General features: G+C 38.2%; 1 protein-coding gene across 1 annotated transcript in view; it reads left to right on the top strand.

Moving 5' to 3' along the window:
• LOC127802541 (uncharacterized) overlaps positions 1 to 25088 on the top strand; it is a 39306-nt gene extending 14218 nt beyond the window's left edge. The window contains exons 3-8 of the mRNA XM_052338392.1: positions 1436 to 1516; positions 1837 to 1921; positions 14429 to 14526; positions 22946 to 23033; positions 23660 to 24014; positions 24703 to 25088. Coding sequence (XP_052194352.1) covers positions 1436 to 1516; positions 1837 to 1921; positions 14429 to 14526; positions 22946 to 23033; positions 23660 to 24014; positions 24703 to 24956 — 961 coding nt within the window. The 3' untranslated portion in view covers positions 24957 to 25088. The remainder of the gene's footprint in view (positions 1 to 1435; positions 1517 to 1836; positions 1922 to 14428; positions 14527 to 22945; positions 23034 to 23659; positions 24015 to 24702) is intronic.
• The last annotated feature ends 201 nt before the right edge of the window (positions 25089 to 25289 follow it).

The following is a 25289-nucleotide window of genomic DNA, read 5'->3' as shown; positions in this document are numbered from 1 at the left end:
AGGGGTTTTTTTGTTGGGGAAATAGATAATAGGGTAGGGGAAAATGGCATTTGGCTAGGGTGGCAGTGACGGAGGCTTTAGTAACACAAACTTAATTGGCTTGTGAGGCCTATATTTGCCTTTGCACATGTCCTCCTTTATTTTCATCTTTTGGGTCTCATGCACCCCACGACCATGGGCTGGCCCATTTATGGGCGAGCCCACTATTTACCCACCCCATACATATGTAATATTATTTTATTTTAAAAATTATGGGCTGTGCCCTGCACAAAAGCTTGACCTTGATCTATTGGAGCTGTACACAAGTCAGCTGAATCTTCTCATGACAATGGTGAGTTCTTCCCACTTTGGGTGGGTTGGTGCTGACACTAGGGTTCGACCACTAGTTACACGGGTCTATGGCAAATGGTGATAGACAGTCAATTGATCACTTTCCTTCTGGTCAGTGATTGAGCAGTGAGAGTCTACAAAACTAAACTTGAGGATGAGCTTATATCCAACCACTAGAGAATGGTAAGAAATTTTGAATTACTGAATTTTGATTTCTAATATTAGAATCTAGATTTTGTTTGAATTTTAGCCTATAAAAAGGTTTTTGTGATGTAACAAAAGACTGGTGAGTTTGAATAAAATTATTTGGTTATTCTCTCTGCCTCTCAAACTCTCTCTCAGTTTCTTCTTATTCATTATTTCCCCAAGGTTTTTCTCTATTGACTCTGATTTTCCCTCACTTTTACTTTTTGCAGTTTCTTTCTGTTTTGCATTGAGTTTGTTTATTGCTTCTTTTCTTAAACAAAGCTATCAATCTTCTGGACTAAGTTTAATTTACAAGTTCTTATCTGAGGAAAAAATGTTTAGTTCACATGTAATTTTGGTGTCTTTTTCCTATTTGTTTTGTTTTTTGTTTTTTTAATCCTTAATGTAGACAGGGTAGATGAGTGTTCTTTTGGAATTTATACTGTGGACATCTTTAGTTCTTTGACAGGTTTAGCACCATAGGAACTTTGAGTATAACTATCTGATCATAGTTTTAGTGTTTAGATGTATGTTGAAATTGGATGATACTTAAATTCTGGATCAAGCATTCTTTGGTTGGAAGACATGGCTTTGCAATTCGAAAAATTTAGGGAGAAAATGGAGAGATCTTCTAGCTGGTTTATTTTGCTAGGCAACATAAATGTACATATTAAATATGTTATTTCACTGAATTTTATTAGGTTGTTAAAATGGTGCCTATTTTCATTTACTTTCTGTGTTACCTGCAAAAATGGTATCTTTGGTATATGTTCTATCAGTACTATTTTGTTTGTGTTCCAGGCGAATTAATGCTATATACTATAGTTTTTTGTTTGACAACAAATGGTCTCCGTGTTTGACTTATTTCTCATATCAACCTTTAGCATTTAGTGTCGATGATCATATCTAAATGGTGCAGGAACTCAAAAGGCTATGAACTTGCACAGAAGTTCAACTCCAAGTTTACACATCTTTCGCCTGTGTGGTATGACCTGAAGAGGTATGTTTGATTTCTGATAGTAAGTTCTGAATCTTAAAAATGATTCACCTAAAGCTTGAGGTATACAAGAATATATTGACCTGTGGGGTCTCTAGAATATGTCACTATTTTGTCTTTTAAAATAGTATATTATAGGCACAAAACACATCGTGGAAGTGATTGATGCTGATATAGGAGTGTCAAGACAGCCAATGAGACTCAACAAATATCTAGTCTGGATGTTTATGCCAAAAGGACAGAGAATGAGGAGCTAAACTGTTTATACTAGGGCTGCATTTATTGTTAAATAACTCGATGCCCTTTATTCTTCTTGATGCCAGCCAAGGGACAAAGCTAGTTCTGGAGGGAAGACATAATGCTGATAAGGAGTGGGTTTCAGGCCTTAGAATGAAAGGCCATGCTCAGGTATAATTTACTTATGTTGTCATATTGACCTTGAAACAGACAAATGTACTACCTTTTACTAGGAATAACTATTCATTTAGTCATTTAGTTAAGGGTAACTTAATCGTACATCCCTAAACTTTGGGCTTTTGTGCCAAACACCATTTGAATTTTATATTTTCCCAAATAGTCTTGAAACTTTCAAAAATTAGCCACGACACTACATCTGTTACTAACAATGTTAAATAAATTGACCATATACTCTCTAAACTTTGGACCTTTGGCCTAGACACTCCTTGAATTTTATCTTTTACCAAATCAATCCCTAATGATGAAGAAGGTAGAAACAAATATTTTAAGTGTAAAATTGAAAATTAATATTGTTTTATTAGTTATTTTATTTTTAATTTGTTTCCTACTTTCTTTTGATTTCTTTTATTTCCTAAAATCCTAATTAAATTGGGATTTTCTTTATAATTTTAATTAGATTGGGTTAAGAAATCTTAGTTAGAGTAGATTTTTATCTATTAGTTGTCTATAAGTAATCTTTTAGTGATGTGTTGTAGGTCAAACTTTGATGAATAATATTGATTATGATATCTGGTCTGAGTAATTGGGATTACTCTTGTTTTTTTATTTGACTTTTATATCAATTGGTATGAGAGCTAAATTTCCAGAATTGATTTGAGAGATTTCATTTTGGGAATATTCTAGTTAGGTGATGAACCACCTAGTGACACATCCTGATGTAGAACAGTGTCGTGAACAGTAGCGATGAACAGTGGCGGTGAACAGTACGGTGAACAGTGGCGATGAACAGTGCACAGGGACGGAACAGTAATTACAGCATAATTATATTTTAGATTATGTCTATTTTAGTCTTTTTTTTCATGTTAGGGTTTGGTATTATGGTTGCTTGTTGCTAGAGTAGTATTTAAACTCTTTTTCTTTTCTTTTAGTGGCAGTTTTCTAATAGAATTCTGGAAATTTCTTTAAACTTTCTGGTGGAATCCAGTTTCCTTTGATTTCTTAGAGATTTCGCTTGAAATCTTTTCTTCTTGCTGCGTCAAGTGGTATCAGAGCACGGTTTCTCCGTCTCCATATCGTTGACTGCTATCTTTCTCCATCAAATCGACCATGGGTGATGAGATTACTGCCATGAAGGCTGAAATTAATGCCCAAAACCAACGGATTGACAATCTGTCCACACAACTTGGAGAGATTCGCCAATTGCTGTTGCAGGTTGTTGGAAATAGCAGAGGAAACGACGTTGGAAACCCTCCACCAGCCAACATTGGCAATCCGCAGCGTCCTAACCAAAGGAATCACCGCGATATCAATGCCCATGGTGAGAGACAACGAGGAAACAATAGGCGGCCTGCAATTGAAGACAGTGAATCAGATTCCAGAGAGGATTTTGAGGATCCGCCTCAATACCACAATCGTCAACACCGAGGCACCTGTGACGACTATAGGATTAAGGCGGATATCGCTCCTTTCTCGGGAAACTTGAGGCTTGAAGAGTTCCTTGACTAGATGGTGGAAGTTGAGCGATTTGTGGAGATTATGGAGGTCCCTGAGGAGAAAATCGTTAAGATGGTAGCTTTTCGTTTGAAATCTGCAGCTGCTGTTTGGTGGGATCAGTTGTAGAAAACTTGCCAGAGACAAGGAAAGAATAGGGTTCGAACCTGGAGGAAGATGAAACAGCTTATGATGGATCGGTTTTTACCCGCTGACTATGAGCAGATTTTATATCGCATGTATTTGGGATGCACACAGGGCAACCGATCAGTGTCGGACTACACCCACGAGTTTATGAAACTAGCCGAGCGCAACAATTTGACCGAATCTGAAAATCAGAAAGTAGCCAGGTATATTAATGGACTGAAAATTGCTTTACAAGATAAAATTGGGTTGCAGAATCTTTGGACTTTACAGGAAGCCATTAACATGGCATTAAAGGCTGAGATGATTGGAGTTGAGAGAGCAGCGACTAACTATCGTAGGGCTGCCACACCTATTGAACAACCACTAAACAGTGCTATTGACAAAGGAAAAGCGAATGCTAGCTCATCTATTTCCCATAACAAGGCTAATATAGAAGGAGGCAGCACCAAATTTGCTAATAGAGGAGTAGGGCGAGTTCCACCTCAAAGGGAGAATCCGTATGCCAGGCCTTCAATTGATATTTGCTACAGGTGTCAAAAATCTGGACATCGCTCCAATAACTGTCCAGAACGAAGACAAGCTAACTTGGTGGAGCGTGAGGCGTTTTCAGAGGTAGAAGAAGAGGTGGCGGATGAAGGTGATTATGATGGAGTAGAGTTTGCTGTTGAGGAAGGATTGGAGAGACTAAACTTGGTGCTGCAGCGAGTCCTCTTGTCACCAAAAGAAGAGGGACAGAGACATAACATATTCCGTTCGCTTTGTTCCATTAAGAATAAAGTGTGCGAAGTGATTGTGGATAATGGAAGTTGTGAGAACTTTGTATCAAAGAAATTAGTAAGTATGTTACAGCTACCAACTGAGAACCATCCCAATCCATATTCCCTTGGTTGGGTGAAGAGGGGACCTTCCGTTCAAGTTACTGAGACGTGTAAAGTACCGCTCTCCATTGGAAAACGTTATAAGGATGAGGTGATATGTGATGTCATTGACATGGATGCATGCCATATTCTTTTGGGTCGCCCTTGGCAGTTTGATGTTGACTCTACTTTCCGGGGACGTGACAATGTGGTGTTATTTATGTGGGACAGCTATAAGATTGCTATGGCTCCTCTCAAATAGATGGGAAGTGCAAACAAACAAAGGTCAGAAAGTTTTCTTACTCTCACAAGCAGTGAGCAAGAAATTGTGAATTTTGCAAGGCACTCTGACTGCATCTGCCCAGTAGTGGTAAAAGGGCTTATGGTGGTTGGGAAGGAAGGAGATATGATTCCAGTTGAAGTACAACAAATATTAAATGATTTTCAGGTTTTGATTTCAGATGAGCTCCCAATGAATTGCCTCCTATGCGAGATATCCAACACCAGATTGACCTCATGCCAGGAGCAAGCCTTCCAAATTTGCCTCACTACAGAATGAGTCCAAAAGAGAATGAAATTTTGAGAGAGCAGATTGAAGACTTATTGAAGAAGGGGTTTATCAGAGAGAGCATGAGTTCGTGTGCAGTCCCCGTTCTCTTGGTGCCTAAGAAAGGGGGGACTTGGCGCATGTGTGTTGATAGCCGCGCCATCAATAAAATAACTGTGAAGTACAGGTTTCCTATTCCACGACTTGAAGACATGCTGGATGTACTTTCGGGGTCTAGTATGTTTACAAAGATAGACCTTCGTAGCGGTTACCACCAAATTCGAATCAAGCCTGGGGACGAGTGGAAGACTGCATTCAAAAGTAAGGAGGGGCTCTACGAATGGTTGGTAATGCCCTTTGGGTTGACCAACGCTCCTAGCACCTTCATGAGATTAATGAACCAGGTACTTAGACCTTTCATTGGCTCTTTTGTTGTTGTGTATTTCGACGATATTCTCATTTACAGCAAGAACAAAGGAGAGCATCTCACCCATTTGAGACAAGTCCTGGACGTGTTGAAAGAAAATCAGCTTTACATCAACTTGAAGAAGTGCACGTTCTGCACCAATAAACTCCTATTTTTGGGCTATGTGGTTGGTGAGGATGGTATACACGTGGATGAGGAGAAGACAAAAGCAATCCGAGATTGGCCGACTCCAAAATCAGGGTCCGATGTGAGGAGCTTCCATGGCTTAGCCACTTTCTATAGGCGATTTGTACGACATTTCAGCACCATAGTGGCACCACTCACTGAATGTTTGAAGAAAGGAAGATTCAATTGGGGAGAGGAACAAGATAAAAGCTTCGCCCTCATCAAGGAAAAGTTGTGCACTGCCCCAGTACTAACCTTGCCAAGTTTTGACAAGGTATTCGAGGTTGAATGTGATGCCAGTGGCGTAGGTGTTGGAGCAGTACTCTCTCAAGAAAAGAGACCTGTGGCTTTCTTTTCTGAAAAATTGAGTGAGGCCAGACAGAAATGGAGCACTTATGATCAAGAATTCTATGCAGTTGTGAAAGCCTTGAAGCAATGGGAACACTACCTTGTGCAGAAGGAATTTGTGTTGTTCACTGATCACCAAGCCTTAAAGTTTATTAACAGCCAGAAGCATGTCAATAAGATGCATGCTAGGTGGGTAGCTTTTCTACAGAAATTTCCTTTTATGCTCAAACACAAATCTGGGAGTTTGAATCAAGTTGCCGATGCCCTCAGCCGAAGAGCCTCTCTATTAATCACACTTTCCCAGGAAATTGTGGGATTTGAATGCTTGAAGGAGTTGTATAGAGGTGATGATGACTTTGGGAAGATTTGGAGCAAGTGTGTGAATCACGAGCCTATGGCAGATTTCCATATCAACGATGGGTATTTGTTTAAGGGCAATCAACTTTGTATTCCTACCTCTTCCTTGCGTGAGAAGTTGATTCGGGACCTACATGGTGGAGGTTTGAGTGGACATTTGGGGCGTGACAAAACTATAGCTACTTTGGAGGAACGATATTATTGGCCTCAGTTGAAGAGGGATGTTGGCAACATAGTCCGAAAATGTTATACGTGCCAAACGGCGAAGGGTCAGGCCCAAAATACAGGATTGTACATGCCACTTCCCGTTCCCGAAGGCATATGGCAAGATCTCGCAATGGATTTCGTGTTGGGATTACCACGGACTCAAAGAGGAGTTGACTCAGTATTTGTGGTAGTCGACAGATTTTCTAAGATGGCTCACTTCATCGCTTGTCGGAAAACTTCTGATGCCTCGAATGTAGCCAAACTGTTTTTCAGGGAGGTTGTTCGCTTGCATGGGGTTCCCAAATCCATTACTTCTGACAGAGATACGAAATTTTTGGGGCACTTTTGGATTACATTATGGAAATTGTTTGGGACGAAATTAAATAGAAGCAGCACTGCCCATCCTCAAACAGATGGACAGACAGAGGTCACAAATCGTACACTTGGGAATATGATTTGAAGTGTGTGTGGAGACAAACCAAAACAGTGGGATTATGCATTAGCTCAAATTGAGTTCGCGTATAACAGTGCAGATCACACAGCTACAGGTAGATCTCCATTTGCTATCGTGTATACCGAAGTTCCCTATCATGTTGTTGATTTGGCAAAGCTACCTAAGGGTAAGAGTAAGAATAAAGCTACTGAACAGTTGGCTGAAAAAGTGGTTGCTATTCGTGATGAAGTAAGGCAAAAGCTGGAAAAGACTAATGCAAAGTATAAGACAGCGGCCGATTCTCATCGTCGAAATAAGCAGTTTCAGGAGGGCGATTCAGTGATGGTGTTCTTGAGGAAAGAGAGCTTTCCCGCTGGTACCTACAACAAGCTAAAGCCTCAAAAATATGGTCCTTTCAAGGTGCTTAAGCGGATTAACGACAATGCCTATATCCTTGATTTGCCAGCCTCCATGGGAATTTCTAGTACCTTCAATGTGGCAGACTTGTATGAGTACCATGAAGATTCCGAACCCCTCTATCCAGAATATAACTCGAGGTTGAGTTCCTCGGAGGTGGAAGGGACTGATGTAGAACAGTGTCGTGAACAGTAGCGATGAACAGTGGCGGTGAACAGTACGATGAACAGTGCACAGGGACGGAACAGTAATTACAGCATAATTATATTTTAGATTATGTCTATTTTAGACTTTTTTTCATGTTAGGGTTTGGTATTATGATTGCTTGTTGCTAGAGTAGTATTTAAACTCTTTTTCTTTTCTTTTAGTGGCAGTTTTCTAATAGAATTCTGGAAATTTCTTTAAACTTTCTGGTGGAATCCAGTTTCCTTTGATTTCTTAGAGATTTCGCTTGAAATCTTTTCTTCTTGCTGCGTCACATCCAAAACATTTTTATTTCATGTACATAAAGATCGTGATATGTAATACTTTCTACACCCAATATGACGAACGAGGTGATGACCGCCATTTGATGATTATTAGACAAACCTACATTGTTTGATTCGAGATGAAATGCTATAGCCCTTCTCAGTAATCAATTCATCCCCTCATTATTCACTAAGTCATAAGGGTAATGATATTTATGGCCATAGATGAATGCATTTCATGCATAAGAGTTTTCATATAATAAACCATAACTCTTACATCATACAATAATATGCATGAATTTTATGTCATCAATGCAATTTATGCAATAATAATGGACATAATTGTAATAAGAAATAACTTACAAGGTATTCAAGAAATTTGAGCGAAATCGAATGTTGTATGCATAAATCACAAAAATTATCAGGTTTGCATGCAATAACCCAAAAATGTGGGGTTGAAGTGTCACCTTAGCAAAGTTCTAACTTTAAATAAAATGCCACCCATGTCCCTATCCTATTTGATGTGCCTCTTTTCCATTAGCCACTTCCAATCGATCTTAGAGATTCTAGAATTGATATCAGAATTGATATCTGGTTAGGACCAAATACATTGAAATCAATTGTCACTTTATAAGAGAGAAGACTTTGTCCGGATGTATTGCTACCAGTTTTGTCAACTTGGTTGACCAATTGGTTGATATCTTTACTAAGTCTCTCAGAAGTTCTTGCATTGGGTTCATTTATAACAAGCTTGGTGCATACGATCTATATGCCCCAGTTTGAGAGAGAGTGTTAGAAAATGTATATTGTACTCTACACTTGTACTATATGGTTACTTCTTGTATATAATTGACTCAATTGTGTCTAATGGATACACTAAAACATTCACCCATAGTGTTTTGCAAGAGCGAGCTAAATTGAATAAATAAGGGAAATACCTTTACCTTTTGACTAAGGGATTTGTTTAGCATAGCCTTAGCCCTTGTTCTGTACCTACCTTTTTAACCCTAAAGAAAATTGTCTTTAAAACCCAGGATGGATTTTATGAATGGTTTGTTATGCCCTTTGGCTTGTCCAATGCTCCTAGTACCTTCTTGAGACATATGACACAAGTACACAAACCTTTCATAGGAAAATTCTTGGTTGTCTACTTTGATGACATCTTAATCTTTAGCAAGTCCCAAGATGAGCATCTAAACCACCTCAAACAAGTTTTCCTTAACTCCTAGGGTAGCCAAATTGTATGTTAATCTTAAGAAGTGTTCATTTCTACTACCTTAAGTGCTTTTCTTAGGCTTTATTATCTTTATCTAGGGTGTAACTGTTGATCCTAAGAAAGTTTGAGCTATTAGAGAGTGGCCCGAACCTAAGACAGTTTCTAAGACTTGTAGTTCCCATGGCCTGATTACTTTTTATTGGAAATTCATTAAAGGATTTAGTATTATCTCATGGTTCCTATTATAGATTGTTTGAAGAAAGGAGATATTTAGTGGCCTAGTTCAGTCGTTAAAGCCTTTTAGAAAATTAAAGAAAGGATGGCCACAACACTTGTCTTATGACACCTTGACTTTAGTAAAGTTTTTGAGGTTGCCCGCGATGCATTTGACATTAGTATTGTAGGGGTTCTTAGTCAAGAGAGTCGTTGAATACCATTCTTTAGCGAGAAACTTAATGAATGTAAACATAAATATTCCACTTATGACAAAGAGTTCTATGCTATTGTCCAGTCTCTTCACTATTGGAGGTATTATCTATTGCCCCAAGACTTTGTTCTATGTCCTAATCATCAGGTATTGAGATATTTGCAGTCTCAAAAGAAGTTGAACTCTAGGCATGCTAAGTGAATAGAATTTCTTAGTGAGTACACCTTTGTCCTTAAGCATTGTTCTGGGGTCAATAACAAAGTTTCTGATATCTTTAGCCAGATAGTTACGTCTTTTTCGAGTGATGAGTATCGAGGTTATTGGTTTTGATAAGGTGAAGGATGCTTACCCTAACTACCCTAATTTTGGTTCTATTTACCTTGAGGTTAGTCAAGGTAATTGTCGTCCCCTTGTTGATTTTGTTATTCATGATGGTTATCTCTTTAAAGGAACTAAGTTTGCATTCCACGAACTTCATTTAGAGACTTTATCATATGGGAAATGCGTGTAAGTGGATTAGCTTGTCATTTTGGAATAGATAAGATTGTTGCACTTGTTAAGGATAGATTTTTTTGGTCGTCCTTGAAAAGGATGTCTCTAGGATTCTTTTGCAATGTTGCAGAGGTCAACTGGCTAAGGCTAGGAAGAAAAACACGGGCTTGTACACCCTTGGAAAGATATATGGATTTCTTTCTAGGTCACCCCAAGATTGTTAGAGGACATGACTTAGTTCTAGTATGTCATGACCCCAAGAATCGCCAAGGATAGATTAGTAATAGGTATTACATGTATTTTCTTTTGATTGTACTCATGCTGTAGCTATTAGTACCTTCGTTTCTTAAGCCTATAAATAGGCTAGTGGAGTTAGAGAATGTATGATGTTGAATGATATTTGAATTTCAAACTTTCCTTCTCATCAATTTCCTCTCTGATTTCTCTATTCTTCCCTCTCAATTCTATGTTCTCTCTCTTGATCACCTCTATTACCTCTTAATTATGTCTATTATCTCTCTTTTTTTGCTCTAATTCTCCCTATCTTCTTGTTCTATCTTCCATGCTTTCTCCCAAATTCCATTCTAAACTTTAGGTTGACCCTGTTGTGTACCTAGGTTTTAGCTTAGGATTAGATTGTAAATTGGAAGAATTTGATGGGTTTAGGACCAAGAACAGAATGATTGGAGGGGGAAATTGGACAGAAATAGGGAAAGATAAAAGATAGAAATGAGGGGGAGAGTTGAAGATTAGAACAAAGTGAGAGAGAAATTATCAGAACGGGAGGAAGAAATCAAAGAGAATTTGATAGAGAAAAATAGGATTCAATTATCATTCTACTTATTCCTTCCATCCATTTACAGTAGCCTTTTATAAGCATATCTGGCTCCTCATTGAATGTATAATAACACCCATGTGCTTCTAACCAATTGCTAAAATATCTCCTAACAACTATTATAAATCCATTACCATATTGCCTCTTTATTGCTCCTAGGGTCATGATAGACCCTAGGTACATGACGTAGGTAGCAGTGGATAGGTTTTCTAAGATGGCACATTTTCTTCTTCATAGCAAGACAAGATGCTTCCCATGTTGCTAAATTGTTCTTTATAGATTCTTAAGTTCCACCTTCTTCCATTGTATCTAATATAGATCAAGGTAGTTAAAATCGGGATTTTAAGTGGGATCGAAAAAGGATTCATAAAATCGAATCGTAAAATCGTAAGATTTTAGAGACAATTAAAAATACTTTTTAATTTTTATAAATATATGTTTATAATAACATAATTTTATAAAAAATAAATTAATATCATTTAATAACTTGATTATTCTTTATTATAACTCAAAAGATGATGCTTCTAAAATATAACTCAAAACTAACATGTTGGTATAGTCAATTTAGAGACAAAATATAGCTTAAAATTCTTTAGAGGATGATTCCAATATTTTCTATTAGATTTAAGTTGCAATTTATACTTGAAGCGTAAAATCGTTTGGGGATCTCTGAAGCGTAAAATCATAAAATTGTATACCTAAATTCCTGTTTTTTATAGGATTTTACCTCAAATAAGATTTTACATGGGATTTGAATCGTTTGGGGGTTTCTGAAGTGTAAAATCATAAAATTGTACAAGTAAAATCGGGATTTTAACAACAATGATATAGATGCCAAATTTGTTAATTCTTTTGGAAGACACTATGGAAACTATTTGGTTCAAGTTTGAAATTCACTTTTGCCTTCCATCCCCAAACTGATGTGACAAACTGAAGTTGTGAATTGTAGTTTGGGAGACTTGCTTAGGTGTCTTGTAGGAGAGAAGCCTGATAATTGAGACTTGGCTTTGCCAATTGTTGAATTTGCCTATATCAACTCTATTAATAGTTCCATTAGTAAAGGTTCTTTTGAGATTGTTCATAGTTACTCCCCTCACACCCCTATTGATCTTAGACCCTTACTCTTGGATGCCCAACATTTTGCCTAACACATCCATGACCTACATGCTGAGATTAGAACAAAAATTACAACGAGTAATGTTGACTATAAACTTGTTGCAGATGTACATTGTAGGACTTGAGAATTTAATGAAGGTAATTATGTCTTGGTTTGTATTTATCCCGTGTGCTTCCCTAAACATTCCTTCAAGAAACTGCATGCTTGAGCTAGTGGCCCCGTTCTTATCATTTGTAAACTTGAATCTAATGCTTATTTACTTATGAATATTAGCTTTGTTTTCAATGTGGAAGATTTAACTCCTTATTGAGTCATATTTGAGCCTCCTCTCTTTCCTATGCATGCCACCATGTTTCTTGTATCCACCCATACCACAACAAAAGGATGTGATTGATGTTATGCTTGACGATGAAATTGCGGCTTCTTTTTGTGGTGGTGGTTATCGACGATTTCTTGTCAAATGGAAAGGTCGACCAAATTCAGATAATACTTGGATTACTGAAGAGGATTCAGGTCCTAGATCTTGAACTCTTGGAGTGGTATTTACAATCCAACTTGTCAAAGTCAAGTTCTTTTCAACTGGGAGAGAATGATAAAGATTGTAGGAACAAATATTTTGAGAAACAATATTTTAGGCATAAAAGTGAGAATTAATATTGTTTTATTAGTTCATTTATTTTTATTTTGTTTCCTAGTTTCTTTTGATCCTTTTTATTTTCTAGAATTCTAATTAGATTGGGATCATCTTTATAATCTTAATTAGATTGGGTCAAGAAATCCCTAGTTAGAGTTTATTTTTATCTATTAGTTGTTTATAAACAATCATTTAGTGATGTATTGTAGGTAAGGCTTTGATGAATAATATTGATTAATGATATTTGGTTTGAGTAGTTGGGATTATTATTGTTTCTTTAGTTCAGGTTCTATATCACCTAAACTTTCCCCAAAATGGGCAGGACACCCTTCTTGCAAGAAATGACTTGAATTAAACTAATTTAAGTTAAAATTATCCCTGATCTCAATTTAATTTAATTTAGTTAAAGTTGTTTCTTTTGGATAGGGTGTTTTGTCATTTTGGGAAAGTTTAGGGACCAATTTGGCAAAAAAATAAAGTTCAAGGGGTATCTAGGTCAAAGGTCCAAAGTTCGAGGGTGTATGATAAATTTACTTAGGGAAATTCTATATGCAACCAACCTTTTTGCTCTCTACACCCACATTTTGAAAAAGAGTCCTTTTTACCCTTACTTGCAGCCACCCATCATCGCCAACAGCCCAAGCTCCCATCGGCGTCTGTGTTCTCACTGTCTGCCCAAGCTCCCACTGGCAACAGCGACAAACACAACCGCCTTCAGTTCCCACCTCTCACCCATCATCGCACCCACTTTTCTCTCTCTCTCTCTCGCCCTCTCTCTCGTCGGCATCGCTCCCACCAAACCCACTTCTCTCTCTCTCTCCTGCTGGCGTTCCTTGCAACCGCTACCATCGCACCCGAACCCCAGGGTTCGAGGGCGCTTCCTAGGGTTAGGGGAGTCTGAACGTCCCTGAACCTTGGGGTTTGGGAGCGTCTGAATGCAGGGTTCGGGTGCGATGATGGCGGTCGTGAGGAATGCTGACGAGAGAGAGAGAGAGAGAGAGAGAGAGAGAGAGAGGAGGGAAATGGGTTCAATGGGAGTGATGTTGGCGATAGAAAGAAAGAGAGGAAAGTGGGTTCGATGGGAGCGATGTCAGTGAGGGAGAGAGAGTGGGTGCGATGATGGGTGGGAGGTGGGAGCTGATGGCGGCTGTCAGTGGGAGCTTGAGCCGCCGGCGATGATGGCTGACAATGAGCGATGCAAGTGGATGGCTATGTACAAGGGTATTTTTGGAAAATAATTATGAAATTGTAGAAGGTGGCTGTGAATAGCAAAACAGTTGGTTGCAAATAGAATTTCCCATTTACTTAACGCTGTTAGTAATGAAGGGGGTGTTATGGCTAATTCAAGAAAGTTTAGGGACTGATTTGGCAAAATATAAATTTTGGAGTTTTTGGGCCAAATACTCAAAGCTCAAGAAGTGTGCGGTCAATTTACCCTTTGGTTAAATTGCTAGTCTGACTGTGAACTTTATAAGGCTTGTAAACAGTGATGTGAAACTAATGATAAAAATAGGCTGAAAGGATATGTGCACTAAAAGTGCATCTTTTGCTAGATAAAATTTCTCCCACAAGCTCATAATTAACAATTATGAGTCATATTTTTCTGTTATAAAATGAAATGCTTTTGACGTTTACAGAACTTAGAATAAATTATTTGCTTAATGCATTGGTGTTCCACTTACTATTGTTTTCAATATTCTAATTGATGAAACTGTGATCTTTTTTTTATTTTTTCTATTTCTTTGGCTTGGGCTGCCTTGTATAGATGGCAACTACATAATCACTTATACTTTTATAGTCTTATTGAAATGCAAATGATTAAGAAAGGGACTAACTTCTTGAATTCTTTGTCAGTTAAAAAAGACCTTATAATTACTCAATACTTGTGTCAGTGTTCTCACTCTCACTCAACAGGTTTTACCGAGAATTGTCTTGGAAGTATTCCCAACTGAACTGCTGGCGAAGAAGAAGCAGAGGAATAAGGCAGTTGACCTTATAGTGAAAGAATGCAAGTATGCCTTTTGTCCCACTACAGATTTCTTTCTTAGTGAGTTTGTTGTCATATTAGGAAAACAGATTGACTAACAACATCTAGACCAAACAGAAAGGCAAGCCACCTCTCTAATTTTTAGATTTGCCATGCTATTCTTTTGTTCCTATTTTATCCTAATACCATTTCATTTTGTAAGACAAGTAAATGTCAAATTGTAGCTTAAAAAGAAATGTCAAATCTTCAGATATTCCCCAAACTCCAACGTCCTTTACTTTCCCATGATTTGTCAGTCTCTGTCTTGTTTGCATCCTTCCATGAACCACTGTCATGAGCTCTGCAGGAATATCATTGTGAACCAAAAAAGAATAGCAAGATCCATTAGTTCACACTGACCAACCTAAACCTGCCTTTTCCTTCTCTAAATATTAAGATTGATAAAGCTGAAAAACGTGAAATGGTGTTCATCTGTCAATATGTGATAAGGGAAGGTGAAATAGATATAAACCTAATTTCTATGTGTATTTGGAAGAGGAGGCTGCACGCATATTTACAGTCATGTTCACCCTCATCAGTTGACTACCGTATGTGTTTTGGAGATCTAAAAAGTTCTTTTCTGAGTTTGTCTTTAAGCCAACTGCAAACATGTGCTGATGTTCTCTAGAAACGCCAAAATGTGCCAAAGGAAGATTTCTAGAGCTGTCCATTCTCAAAGACATCCTGCAGCAAAGATTAGTACATGATCTGGATTGTTGATTCAAATTACAGCAGGGTCGTTTTTACTTTTGGAAAGAGTCAAGAAATTTTTACACCTTCCTTGCCTTTGAAGATATAAGTGGATGGATCTGGTTCAAAAGTACAAACTAAAGAATTCACTCAATAAAACATAATGCACATGGTGAGCATGAGGAATTTTTTCCAAAAATAGCACAATTTAAATAAATATTTTTCGAAAATAGATACTTGTTAAAAGTAATTGTAAACTAGCAGTCACTTTGCCACCTCAGCAGCCACACAGGAAGAGGTTCTAGCCTGGCTAGGGGCAGGATGGAACCACTGGTTGAACCAATAGGTCTCTTGACACTTATAATTTACTATACTCAGCAAAGAACTGTTGGTTCTAGTGGTTCTTTATTGTATACTTCAGCATTTTTAGAGTGTCCAACACTCAACACACAGACAGACAGAACGTTCTAGGTCTAATTGTAGAAACTTTGGTTTCAACAACTTATTTATAGGCATTAGCCACATGTACAATCTTATAATTTTAATTTGGGACAAGGTGTTCTTTAGTTCCCCAACTTCTACCTTGTCCCACGTTGAAATTTTATAAGCTTGTGCATGGGGGGCAATGGCTATAAAAAAAGTCATTGAAAACCTAATGACTTTCTTTTCACACTAACTTAGACTTTGAAAATTCTAGGTGCGTGTTGAGTGCTAGACACTTAACAACTCTATGTGTCCATCAAAGAACTGCTAGTCCAACTAGGTGCTTCTTCGTTGAGTATAAAAAAAAAATCTAAGCATTGAGATAACCACTTGTTCAACCAGTGATTCTCTATTGGGCACAGAACCAGTGTTGTCAAAAGCGCGCTTAAGTGAGCATAACTGCATAAGTGCAAATTTCAAGAACCTAATTGCTTTTTCTATATCCAACAGACAACTAACCTAATTTTTGAGTCAACCCAACCCAATTGGATGTGCCCCAACCCAAATCTAGCACACCAAAATAACCCCAAGCACATACTATTTTGCCTATACCAATTGCACAGTGAGACCAATTACATTTAACCTAACTTTTCTTGAGCCTAAAACCAGCCACTAATTAACCACAATGTAGCTTTGAACCCCAGCGACATAACAGATTCTTCATCACCTAAATTATCGGACCTTTCTCCCCAACAACTAGCCCAAAATACAACAAAGTCTTCACCACACAAGTACCCAGTTGGTCTAGATGATTGCCTCCATACAACAGATGAATACTCAACTTGCAACATTGGCCTCTAGGATTAAGAGACTTTCTGAAAAGCATAGTTCCTCTAGAACCCATCATAGAAGTGTAGAGATGATCATCCTCTAATGAACCATACCTCTTTTGTGAACCACAAGTTAGTGCCGGGCCCTCTTTTGCCTAGTATGCTACCTTAAAAATTCTAAGTCGCAATTGCAGTGTCCTAACTGTAGGGGTTTTGGTCACTTGATTGTACTTGTCCACTATTGACTTTCATTATGTGGAACAATAAATTCGTAGATAAGGTAGAACATCTAGAAGAACAAAAACAGAACACAATATTGATGAATTGGGTGACTTAGATGAAGGTTGTTATCACAAAACTCAAGGGTGAGTTTTTCTTTAGAGATTTTAGATTTATCTTATTCTGTTTTTATATTTTAGATTATTGCTTTTTTAGCTAAGTTTTTATCTTTTATTATACTTAGGATAGGATTTCATAATTATGTTTTCTTTAGGATTGGATTTTGCCTATAAATAGGACTATGACGTATTCAAAAAATTTATGCCTTTGATTACTGTAGGAAATTAGAATGATTCACTTAGATCATAAGCATGTACACAGTTACATCCTCTTATAGAGGAAAATATTACAACATAAGGAAATTAATCTAATTACAAAAAGGAAAGATACATACAAACAGGTTTAGGAAAGCTTCCTAAGTCTGATTTGGGAAGTATCCTAATTCAGAATTGGAAGCTTCAAAGGATTTCTTTCTTGTAATATTCCCATGAACCAACACTCTCTCTTAAGCTAGTGAATGAATGTCTATTAGTCCCAGCTTGCTTATTAGAATTTCAAATCTCTTTCCAGCCAGCCCTTTAGTCAACACATCAGCCACTTGATTTTTAGATGATAGATAGGGAATCCGACTTAGGCCAACATCCAACTTACCTTTACGAAGTGCCGGTCTATCTTTATATGCCTAGTCTTGTCACGCTGAACAAGATTGTGAGCAATATTAATAGCTGATTGATTGTCACAAAATAGGTCAATAGTACCTTGGATCTTGATCTTCAAGTCTTCTAAAATAATTCCTAGCCACAGCAATTCACACAACCCAAGGGCTGTGGCTCTAAATTTTGCCTCTGCATTACATCTTGCCACAACACTTTACTTTTTACACCTCCAAGACACAAGATTTCCCCCTAAAAATGCACAATATCTAGTGGTGGATCTTCTATCAACTATGGAACCACCATAATCTGCATCAGTAAATCCTTGCACATTTAGTTCAGTTCTAGCCTTAAACAAAATGCCTTTACCTGGTTTAACTTTTAGGTAGTTCAGGATCTTCCTTACAGCTTGCATGTGCTCCTCGATTGGGCTATGCATGAACCTGCTTACTAGTCTGACAGCAAAAGCAATGTCAGGCCTAGTATGCAAGAGATAGATTAGCCTGCCAACAAGTCTCTGGAACCTTCCTCTATCTATTGCCTTCCCTTTGGATTCTCCTGCAATCTAAGGTTAGGATCCACAAGTATGCTGGATCCTTTCCCTCATGTCATTCTTGTTTTAGCCAACAAGTCAAGTATATACTTACATTGAGATAGGAAGATTCTAGTCTTAGAGTAAGCAACCTCTATTCCTAGAAAGTATTTGAGCACCCCCAAGGTCTTTGATCTCAAATTCCTTGGCTAATTTTCCTTTGAGGATTTGTTGTTCTTCATCATTATTTTCGGTCACCACTATATCATCAACATATACTAAGAGAGTTGTAACCTTTTTACTTGAATGTTTGAAGAAGAGAGTGTGATCCCCTCTACTTTGGTAGTATCCCATAGACTTTATTGCCTTAGAAAACCTGCCAAACTATGCCCGAGGGGACTGTTTGAGCCCATACAAGGCCTTTTTAAGCTTCCACATTGTACCTGCTTCTCTTTCTTGAAAACTAGGGGGGTAATTCCATGAATACATTCTCGTTTAAATCTCCATGTAAGAACGCATTCTTTACATCTAGTTGCTGCATCTTCCACCCAAAATGAGCTGTTAGGGATATGAGAATCCTTACAATGATCATTTTTGCCACGGGGGAAAAAGTCTCATAATAATCTATGCCATAGGATTGAGTATAGCCCTTAGCCACTAGCCTAGTTTTATGCCTTTCCAATGTTCCATTAGCTTTATACTTCAAATTAAATATCCACCTGCAGCCAACTAGAGTGACTCCATTAGGTCTAGGCACTAACTCCCACGTCTGATTCTTATGTAAAGCATTCATTTCCTCTAGCATGGCTTGCTTCCAGTTCTGGTCTTTTAGGGCCTCTTCTATTGACTTAGGAATAACAATAGAATCCAATGAGGTTAGGAAGCTTTTGTGGTTTTGGGAGAGATGATGGTAGGACAAGTAATTGGTCAAAGGATGCAATGTACAGCTTTTGACCCCTTTCCTCACAGCAATTGGGAGGTCTAGGTCATTAGAAACAGGGCTAGGAGGAGGTGAATCTGATGATTGTGCAAATTTCATAGTTGGGTTTGATGTTGATGTAGGCTGAGACTCCACAATGGGCTGCCTCCTTTTGAACACATAAGGAGAGCCCTTAAACCTAACTGGGGATGGTAACCTTGGGACTACTTACTCAGTACATACTGTAGGAAGAGGAGTAGTAGCAGAGGGAGAAGGAGGGATAGAAAGAGAGTCAGGTAAGTCATGTGAGCTTCTTGGTGCTGGTGTTAAATCAGGAAATGCATCCAAGGAGCCTTGGTCCTCATATTCTCTAGTCTCCCCCTAAGGACCAAGCTGAGGAGAGCCAAAGAAAGGCTAAGATTCAAGAAATTAGACATCTTTAGAGACATAGAACTTTCTAGAGGTCGAGTGATAACACTTGTAACCCTTTTGGGTTGGTGAATAACTTAGGAAGATACACCTAAGAGCGCGTGGATCAAGTTTGTCTCGGTGAATTTTGGGGATGTGAACAGAGCACACACAACCAAACACTCAGAGTGGAAGTGGAGTGTGCAAACTTAGATTGGAAAAAAATGAGGAGAGACAGTGGAAAGGGTTGTGATGATTTAGAACTTTAGATGGGACTCTATTGATTATATAGGTTGTTGTGAGAATAGCCTCTCCCCAGTAAGTTTTAGGAACATGATGCTGATAGAGTAGAGCTCTAGCCACATTAAGAAGGTGTCTCATCTTTCTCTCAGCTACTCCATTTTCTTGTGGAGTATCTATGTAGGAAGACTCATGGACAATGCCCTCTTGCTAGAAAAAATGAAGCCATTGATTATTGAAATAATCCTTTACATTATTAGTTCTCTTTTAATAGAAATACCTAACACATTCGAGTACAATCATCTATAAAAGAAACAAACCACCTAGCTCCAGAACAGTTGGGAATTTTAAGTGGTCCCCAAACATCCGAATGGACCAAGGAAAAAGGCTTAGATGAGATTTTATTGCTGACAGGATAGGATACTCGATGATGTTTAAAAATCACACACACCTCACACTGAAACATACTAGGATCTAAGGTTTTAAACAAAGCATGAACCATATTTTTTAACAAAGCAAAAGGAGGGTGACCTAACCTATAATGCTGGAGCCAAATGTTGGCAGAGGTTGAACTTGATTGAGATGAGCAAGCTTAAGAATTTCCTAAGGACAATCCAAGATGGGGCCTGCTCTCTTGCCCAACAAGGTAAATGCCTACATTCTAAGTTTTTTTTTGCCTCTAAAATTGCTAGGAGTAACATGTGGGTCCTTGATTCTGGAGCCACTGACCATATGACCCCTAACTTCAATTTTTATTGGTTCACGGGAATATTGCAAGAAAGTGATCCTTTGAAGCTTCCAATTCTGAATTAGGATATGTTGGATTTTTGCATGAAGTAATCTGTCTAAAAGATGAAGAAGATAGTAGAACTCATTTGGAGAATGAATGCGACTGGAATTCTAAGTTAGAATGTAGATAACTTAGATGTTTTATTATGAAGGTTATTTTAGTCTTTGTGTAGGCTAAATATTAGACTTTGTAATTAACGCCCCTATGGTCTATAAATAGAAAGCGTTGGTAGGCTTTGTAATTAATGCTCCTGTCTCTGAATACAAGTGAAATTGCCGAGAGGAGAGAAAAGGCTTTGAGAGAAAGAGAGTCTTTGTAATCCGTGTAAGAGGGCAGTGTACTTGTGTGATAGAGAGTGGAGGGTTCTTGTAATCTGTTTTCACTGATTTCTAGTGGATTGCTCTCGGGATTTGCGGCTGGATGTAGGACTGATCTTTGATCAGTTCAAACCAGGATATATCTTGCGCCTACTATTTGGTTTGGTTGTATCTCTTTCATTATTTCTTTGAGAGAAAGAGAGTCTTTGTAATCTGTGTAAGAGGGCAGTGTACTTGTGTGATAGAGAGTGGAGGGTTCTTGCAATCTGTTTTCACTGATTTCTAGTGGATTGCTCTCGGGATTTGCGGCTGGATGTAGGACTGATCTTTGATCAGTTCGAACCAAGATATATCTTGCGCCTACTATTTGGTTTGGTTGTATCTCTTTCATTATTTCTTTGTTTAATTTTGTTCTTTCATTTTTAGTTTATATTTTTCTGTTGTGGGTTAATTTTGGGCGAGGAGTGTTGAAAGAATTGGCAAACAAGTATTGATTGAGTTTCTAAGAGCTCCTAATCCTAACAAGATACTTCATAAATCAGACTAAGGAAACTTTTTTAAACTTGTTCATATGTATCTTTCCTTTTTACAATTAGATTAGTTTCCGTATAGTTAGTTTCCTCATGTTGTAATCTTTTCCTCTATAAAAGGATGTAACCATGTACATGCTTATGATCTAAGCGAATCATTCTGATTTTCTACATGGTATCATAGCCACTAACATCCTTCTGTTCGTCCTAAAACCCTAGAGTGCCTTCATTGCACTTCTTCTTCTTTTCGAAGCCTCCAATGCTTTGTCTCTGTTCAGCCATCGTTTACCAACTCCAGTATTCTCTTTGCCCAACCGGTTTTTTCCTTAATCATGTCTGAAATATTCAAAGCAACCCTTACCATGACCACTGCTGAATCAAATCCAATCGATCAACAGTCAATAGAAGCAGGAGATCTGCCTGGGATGCACCCTTCCTACCGGTTAGATGGTAGAAATTACTTGCAGTGGGCTCAGCTTGTGAGGATGTTCCTTAAAGGTCGAGGGTAGCTAGGTCACTTAACTGGACCCTTTCCAAAGGATTTGGATCCCATCTTCACAGCATGGGATACTGAAGACTTGTTGATCATGTCTTGGCTATGGAGTGCCATGCAACTAGAGGTGAGTAAAAACTTTATGTTTTTGACTTCAACGAGGGATATTTGGGAAACAGTGAGGCAAACCTATTCAAAGGTTTAAGATGCTTTAGTAATTTTTGAGGTTAAAACTAAGATTAGTGGGACAAGACAAGGAGTCTCCACTATAACAGAGTATTACAATAAGATGAAGGGGTTATGGCTAGAACTAGACCACTATCATGTCAAGCCCTTGACTTAGGGTTTGACAATGGCAGAAATTCCGAAAGGAATTTCCTTCTAAAACAGAAATACAAGAGAAGAAAGAAAGAGAGAGAGAGAAATGAAGAGGGTGGGAGAGTTTGTTATTTCACCAAAACTGATTCTTCTTCTAAAACAGCCTCTTTAGTAGGCGTTAGCTCCTACAAGGCTTCCCTTCAATTACATTCCTCTGCCTGTTAGTTATTTAACTACCCGACTTTTATTACAATTATGCCCCGTGTCCTAACATATCAAGACATCAAAATGGTGTGCAGTGAGGATGCTGTCACCCTCAACTAAATTCATGAAAGGGACAGGATTGTAGAGTTTCTAGCGGGTCTCAATCCTGAGTATGATCAAGTAAGGATCCAAGTGCTTGGTAGGGAAAAATTACCTACTCTTAATAAGTTTTTTCCATTGTTCGAAGTGAAGAAAACAGAAGGGGAGCTATGCTTAATGATCATAGTGTAGAGAGCTCAGCTATGGTGTCAAGTAACAAAGAAGGGGCACGGTTTAGAGCAGGAAAGGCAGAGGGATCACTCAAGAATTCAGGCCGAGAAGGCCTATGGTGTACCTATTGCAAGAAGCCCAGGCACACCAGGGATTCCTGCTTCAAGCTTCACGGCAAAGAAGCGGTGTTGAGCAGGATGGGAGGATTTAAGAGCCTTGCTCCCAAGACCCAGGCCTTTATCTCCAGCAAAGAACAGGAGGAATCTGGATCTGCAGGAAAAACAGATTCTATTGGATCTGACCTTACTCAATTAAATGTAGAGGAGATGAACTTTAATACAAGTGATATTTTCTCTTGAGTTTTCTCTCCTCTCTTTGTTCTTACTTCTTCTTCTCTTCTACTTCCCCTACTTCTCTTTTTTCTTCAATCTTTTGTGCTGTTTTGTATCAATTTATCCTGCTGCTTCTCTTTTTCTCTTTTTTAATTTGACTCTTGTCCTAATGTATAGGGAAATGGAATATGATGGTATTGTGCTTGAATCTTGGTCAAGGTGGGCAGCTTATGGAATCTTGCAAGACCCTGACATGCGGAATAGGGTACATAAGAAACCCTCATTTTAATTTAGTTTCTTTTCAAGTTCTGCATGCTTCTCTGTTTTGGTGCTTCGAGGTATGCAATCTTCACAAAGAAATCAGTTAGTCTGCAGGTGCTTACCTTAGCTGCCAGCAAACCATACTGATTGTTACAAATTATTATTTCCTATACTAAGAAATAAATAAACTTTTGTTTCTTTCTTATGTACACTGACTACCAGTGCCATTTCTTTCATGGTCTATTATATTTCTGTTCTTTGTGCTCTCCATCCTTGGGGGAAAAGATTATATCAGAGGTCTGTTTGAATTACTTTCTTTCCTTTTTGTTTTGATGAATATCTATTTGACTGGCCATTCTTGATTTTTTAATTGTATTATACTGGCATAAAATTTTGCAAAACAAGAAACAATCTTGTTTCTGTAATACCTTTTTCTAGTGATGATACTATCTCTCTAATTATATGTAATACAAAAGTTTATTTGCCATTGTGTATCTTAAGCATGAATGAATTCTGTTCATTTTCTTCATCTTTACCATTGTAACCCAACATTTTCCTTTACAACCCAAAATGCTTTTACATCCTAAGATATGTGAATCTTGTGGAGCCATTTTCTTCTTTGCAAGACAGGCACTTCAGTTCATTAGGCAACTTGGCCAAGCACTGCATGCTGTGAGCTTAAAGAGGGAGAGTAGGCAACACTTGCAACTAGTTTATGTTATAGGTCCACCATATTCGGAGAAACTTAAAGAGTATGACTTTGGGCCAGAGGATCTTAAAAGCTTGAGTGATGCAGTGGATGGTTTTTCGCTTATGACCTATGACTTCTCAGAGCCTCAGCATCCAGGACCTAATGCACCTCTGAAGTGGATCCGTTCTACTTTGCAGCTACTCCTTGGTCCCACCGGTACGGGTGCTTCTAGCCTGGCCCACAAGATATTTATTGGTATCAATTTCTATGGCAATGACTTCATCCTCTCAGAAGGTAATGTTACTTGGGTTCATCTCTTAATGATATATGCTGCTTGGTGTTAACCTACCTACCGTTTGCACCATGTGTTCACTGACTAATGAGACCAGATGACGGAAGAATTGAATTAAAGAAACTAAGAGGGTTGGGAGGCAGGATTACAAATTCATAAGCAAATTCTTGGTGATAAAACAAGGCACCAAGATTTGCGATTTCCAAAGCATCTTGAATCCTTTAGGTCCCAGTCGTACGTCATTAGAGAAAGCAGATGCACTTCTCTGGATCTCTCTCATATTCTAGAATAAACCATCTCGTATCTAGTCAAGGCTTCGCTGCTTCTTTATCTGTGTATACTTTCCTGCATTAAAGGACTTCACTATAGTAGTGGTGGATAAGATATGAACTTTTGGCATAAAGAAAATCCAAGTCGTTAATTATTTGAGTGGCAAAGTATGAATAGTTTGATAATCAATTGAAGGATTATAATTTTCCTTTTCAGTGATCAATTAAAACAATTGTCCCTTCTGGATTTCCCTTCTGGAGTCCTTTTTACCCTGTTATAAGGAAATCCATCCACTCTGCTCTTTGGTGAGGTTTGATAACAAGTCTAATAAAGGAGATTTGTTTTTTGTGATGAAATCATGTCATGGTATGTTTCCACGCAAGATCAATTCTCCTCCTTCTGAATGACCTTTAGTTGCAGGTTCTGGGGGTGGAGCTATCACAGGAAGAGATTATTTGTCTTTGTTGGAACAGCACAGGCCTTTGATTCAGTGGGAGAAGAACAGCGCGGAGCATTTCTTTGTATACACTGACAATAAGCATGTCAAGCATGCAGTGTTTTACCCGTCACTGTTGTCAATTTCAATGCGGCTAGAGGAAGCTCGTTCATGGGGTGCAGGCATATCAATTTGGGAAATTGGACAAGGTATGGATTACTTTTTTGATCTTCTGTAGTAAGATCTCCCTCCTCTCCTAGATGTTGTAACATGGCTTGAGTTATTTGTTGTTGTTCACCACCCCCTTTTGACCCGCCCAGGTAATTTTGTTTAATTAATAATGATAATGCCAATTTGAGCTTTTTTTTTTCTCGTGTGATGGTATCCTTAGGCTTAAAAAAGGGGCCTTAATGGAGTTTTCTGCCTCGTTGTATATCAGCCAGGCCAGGCGCCTTTCTAAAATCTCTGACCCAATTACTGGTAATGGTGGTGGTGGGCTTTTTTTTAAGATTGCTTGCGGAGGCCAGTTTTATTTGGGCTTGTGAAAGTTTTCAGCCCAAGTTTATAAATT

This window comes from Diospyros lotus, chromosome 5 (genome assembly GCF_014633365.1).
Source record: "Diospyros lotus cultivar Yz01 chromosome 5, ASM1463336v1, whole genome shotgun sequence".
Taxonomy (NCBI): Eukaryota; Viridiplantae; Streptophyta; class Magnoliopsida; order Ericales; family Ebenaceae; genus Diospyros; species Diospyros lotus.
The sequence above is the reverse complement of the archived record's forward strand: the minus strand, read 5'-3'. Positions and strand labels throughout refer to the sequence as shown.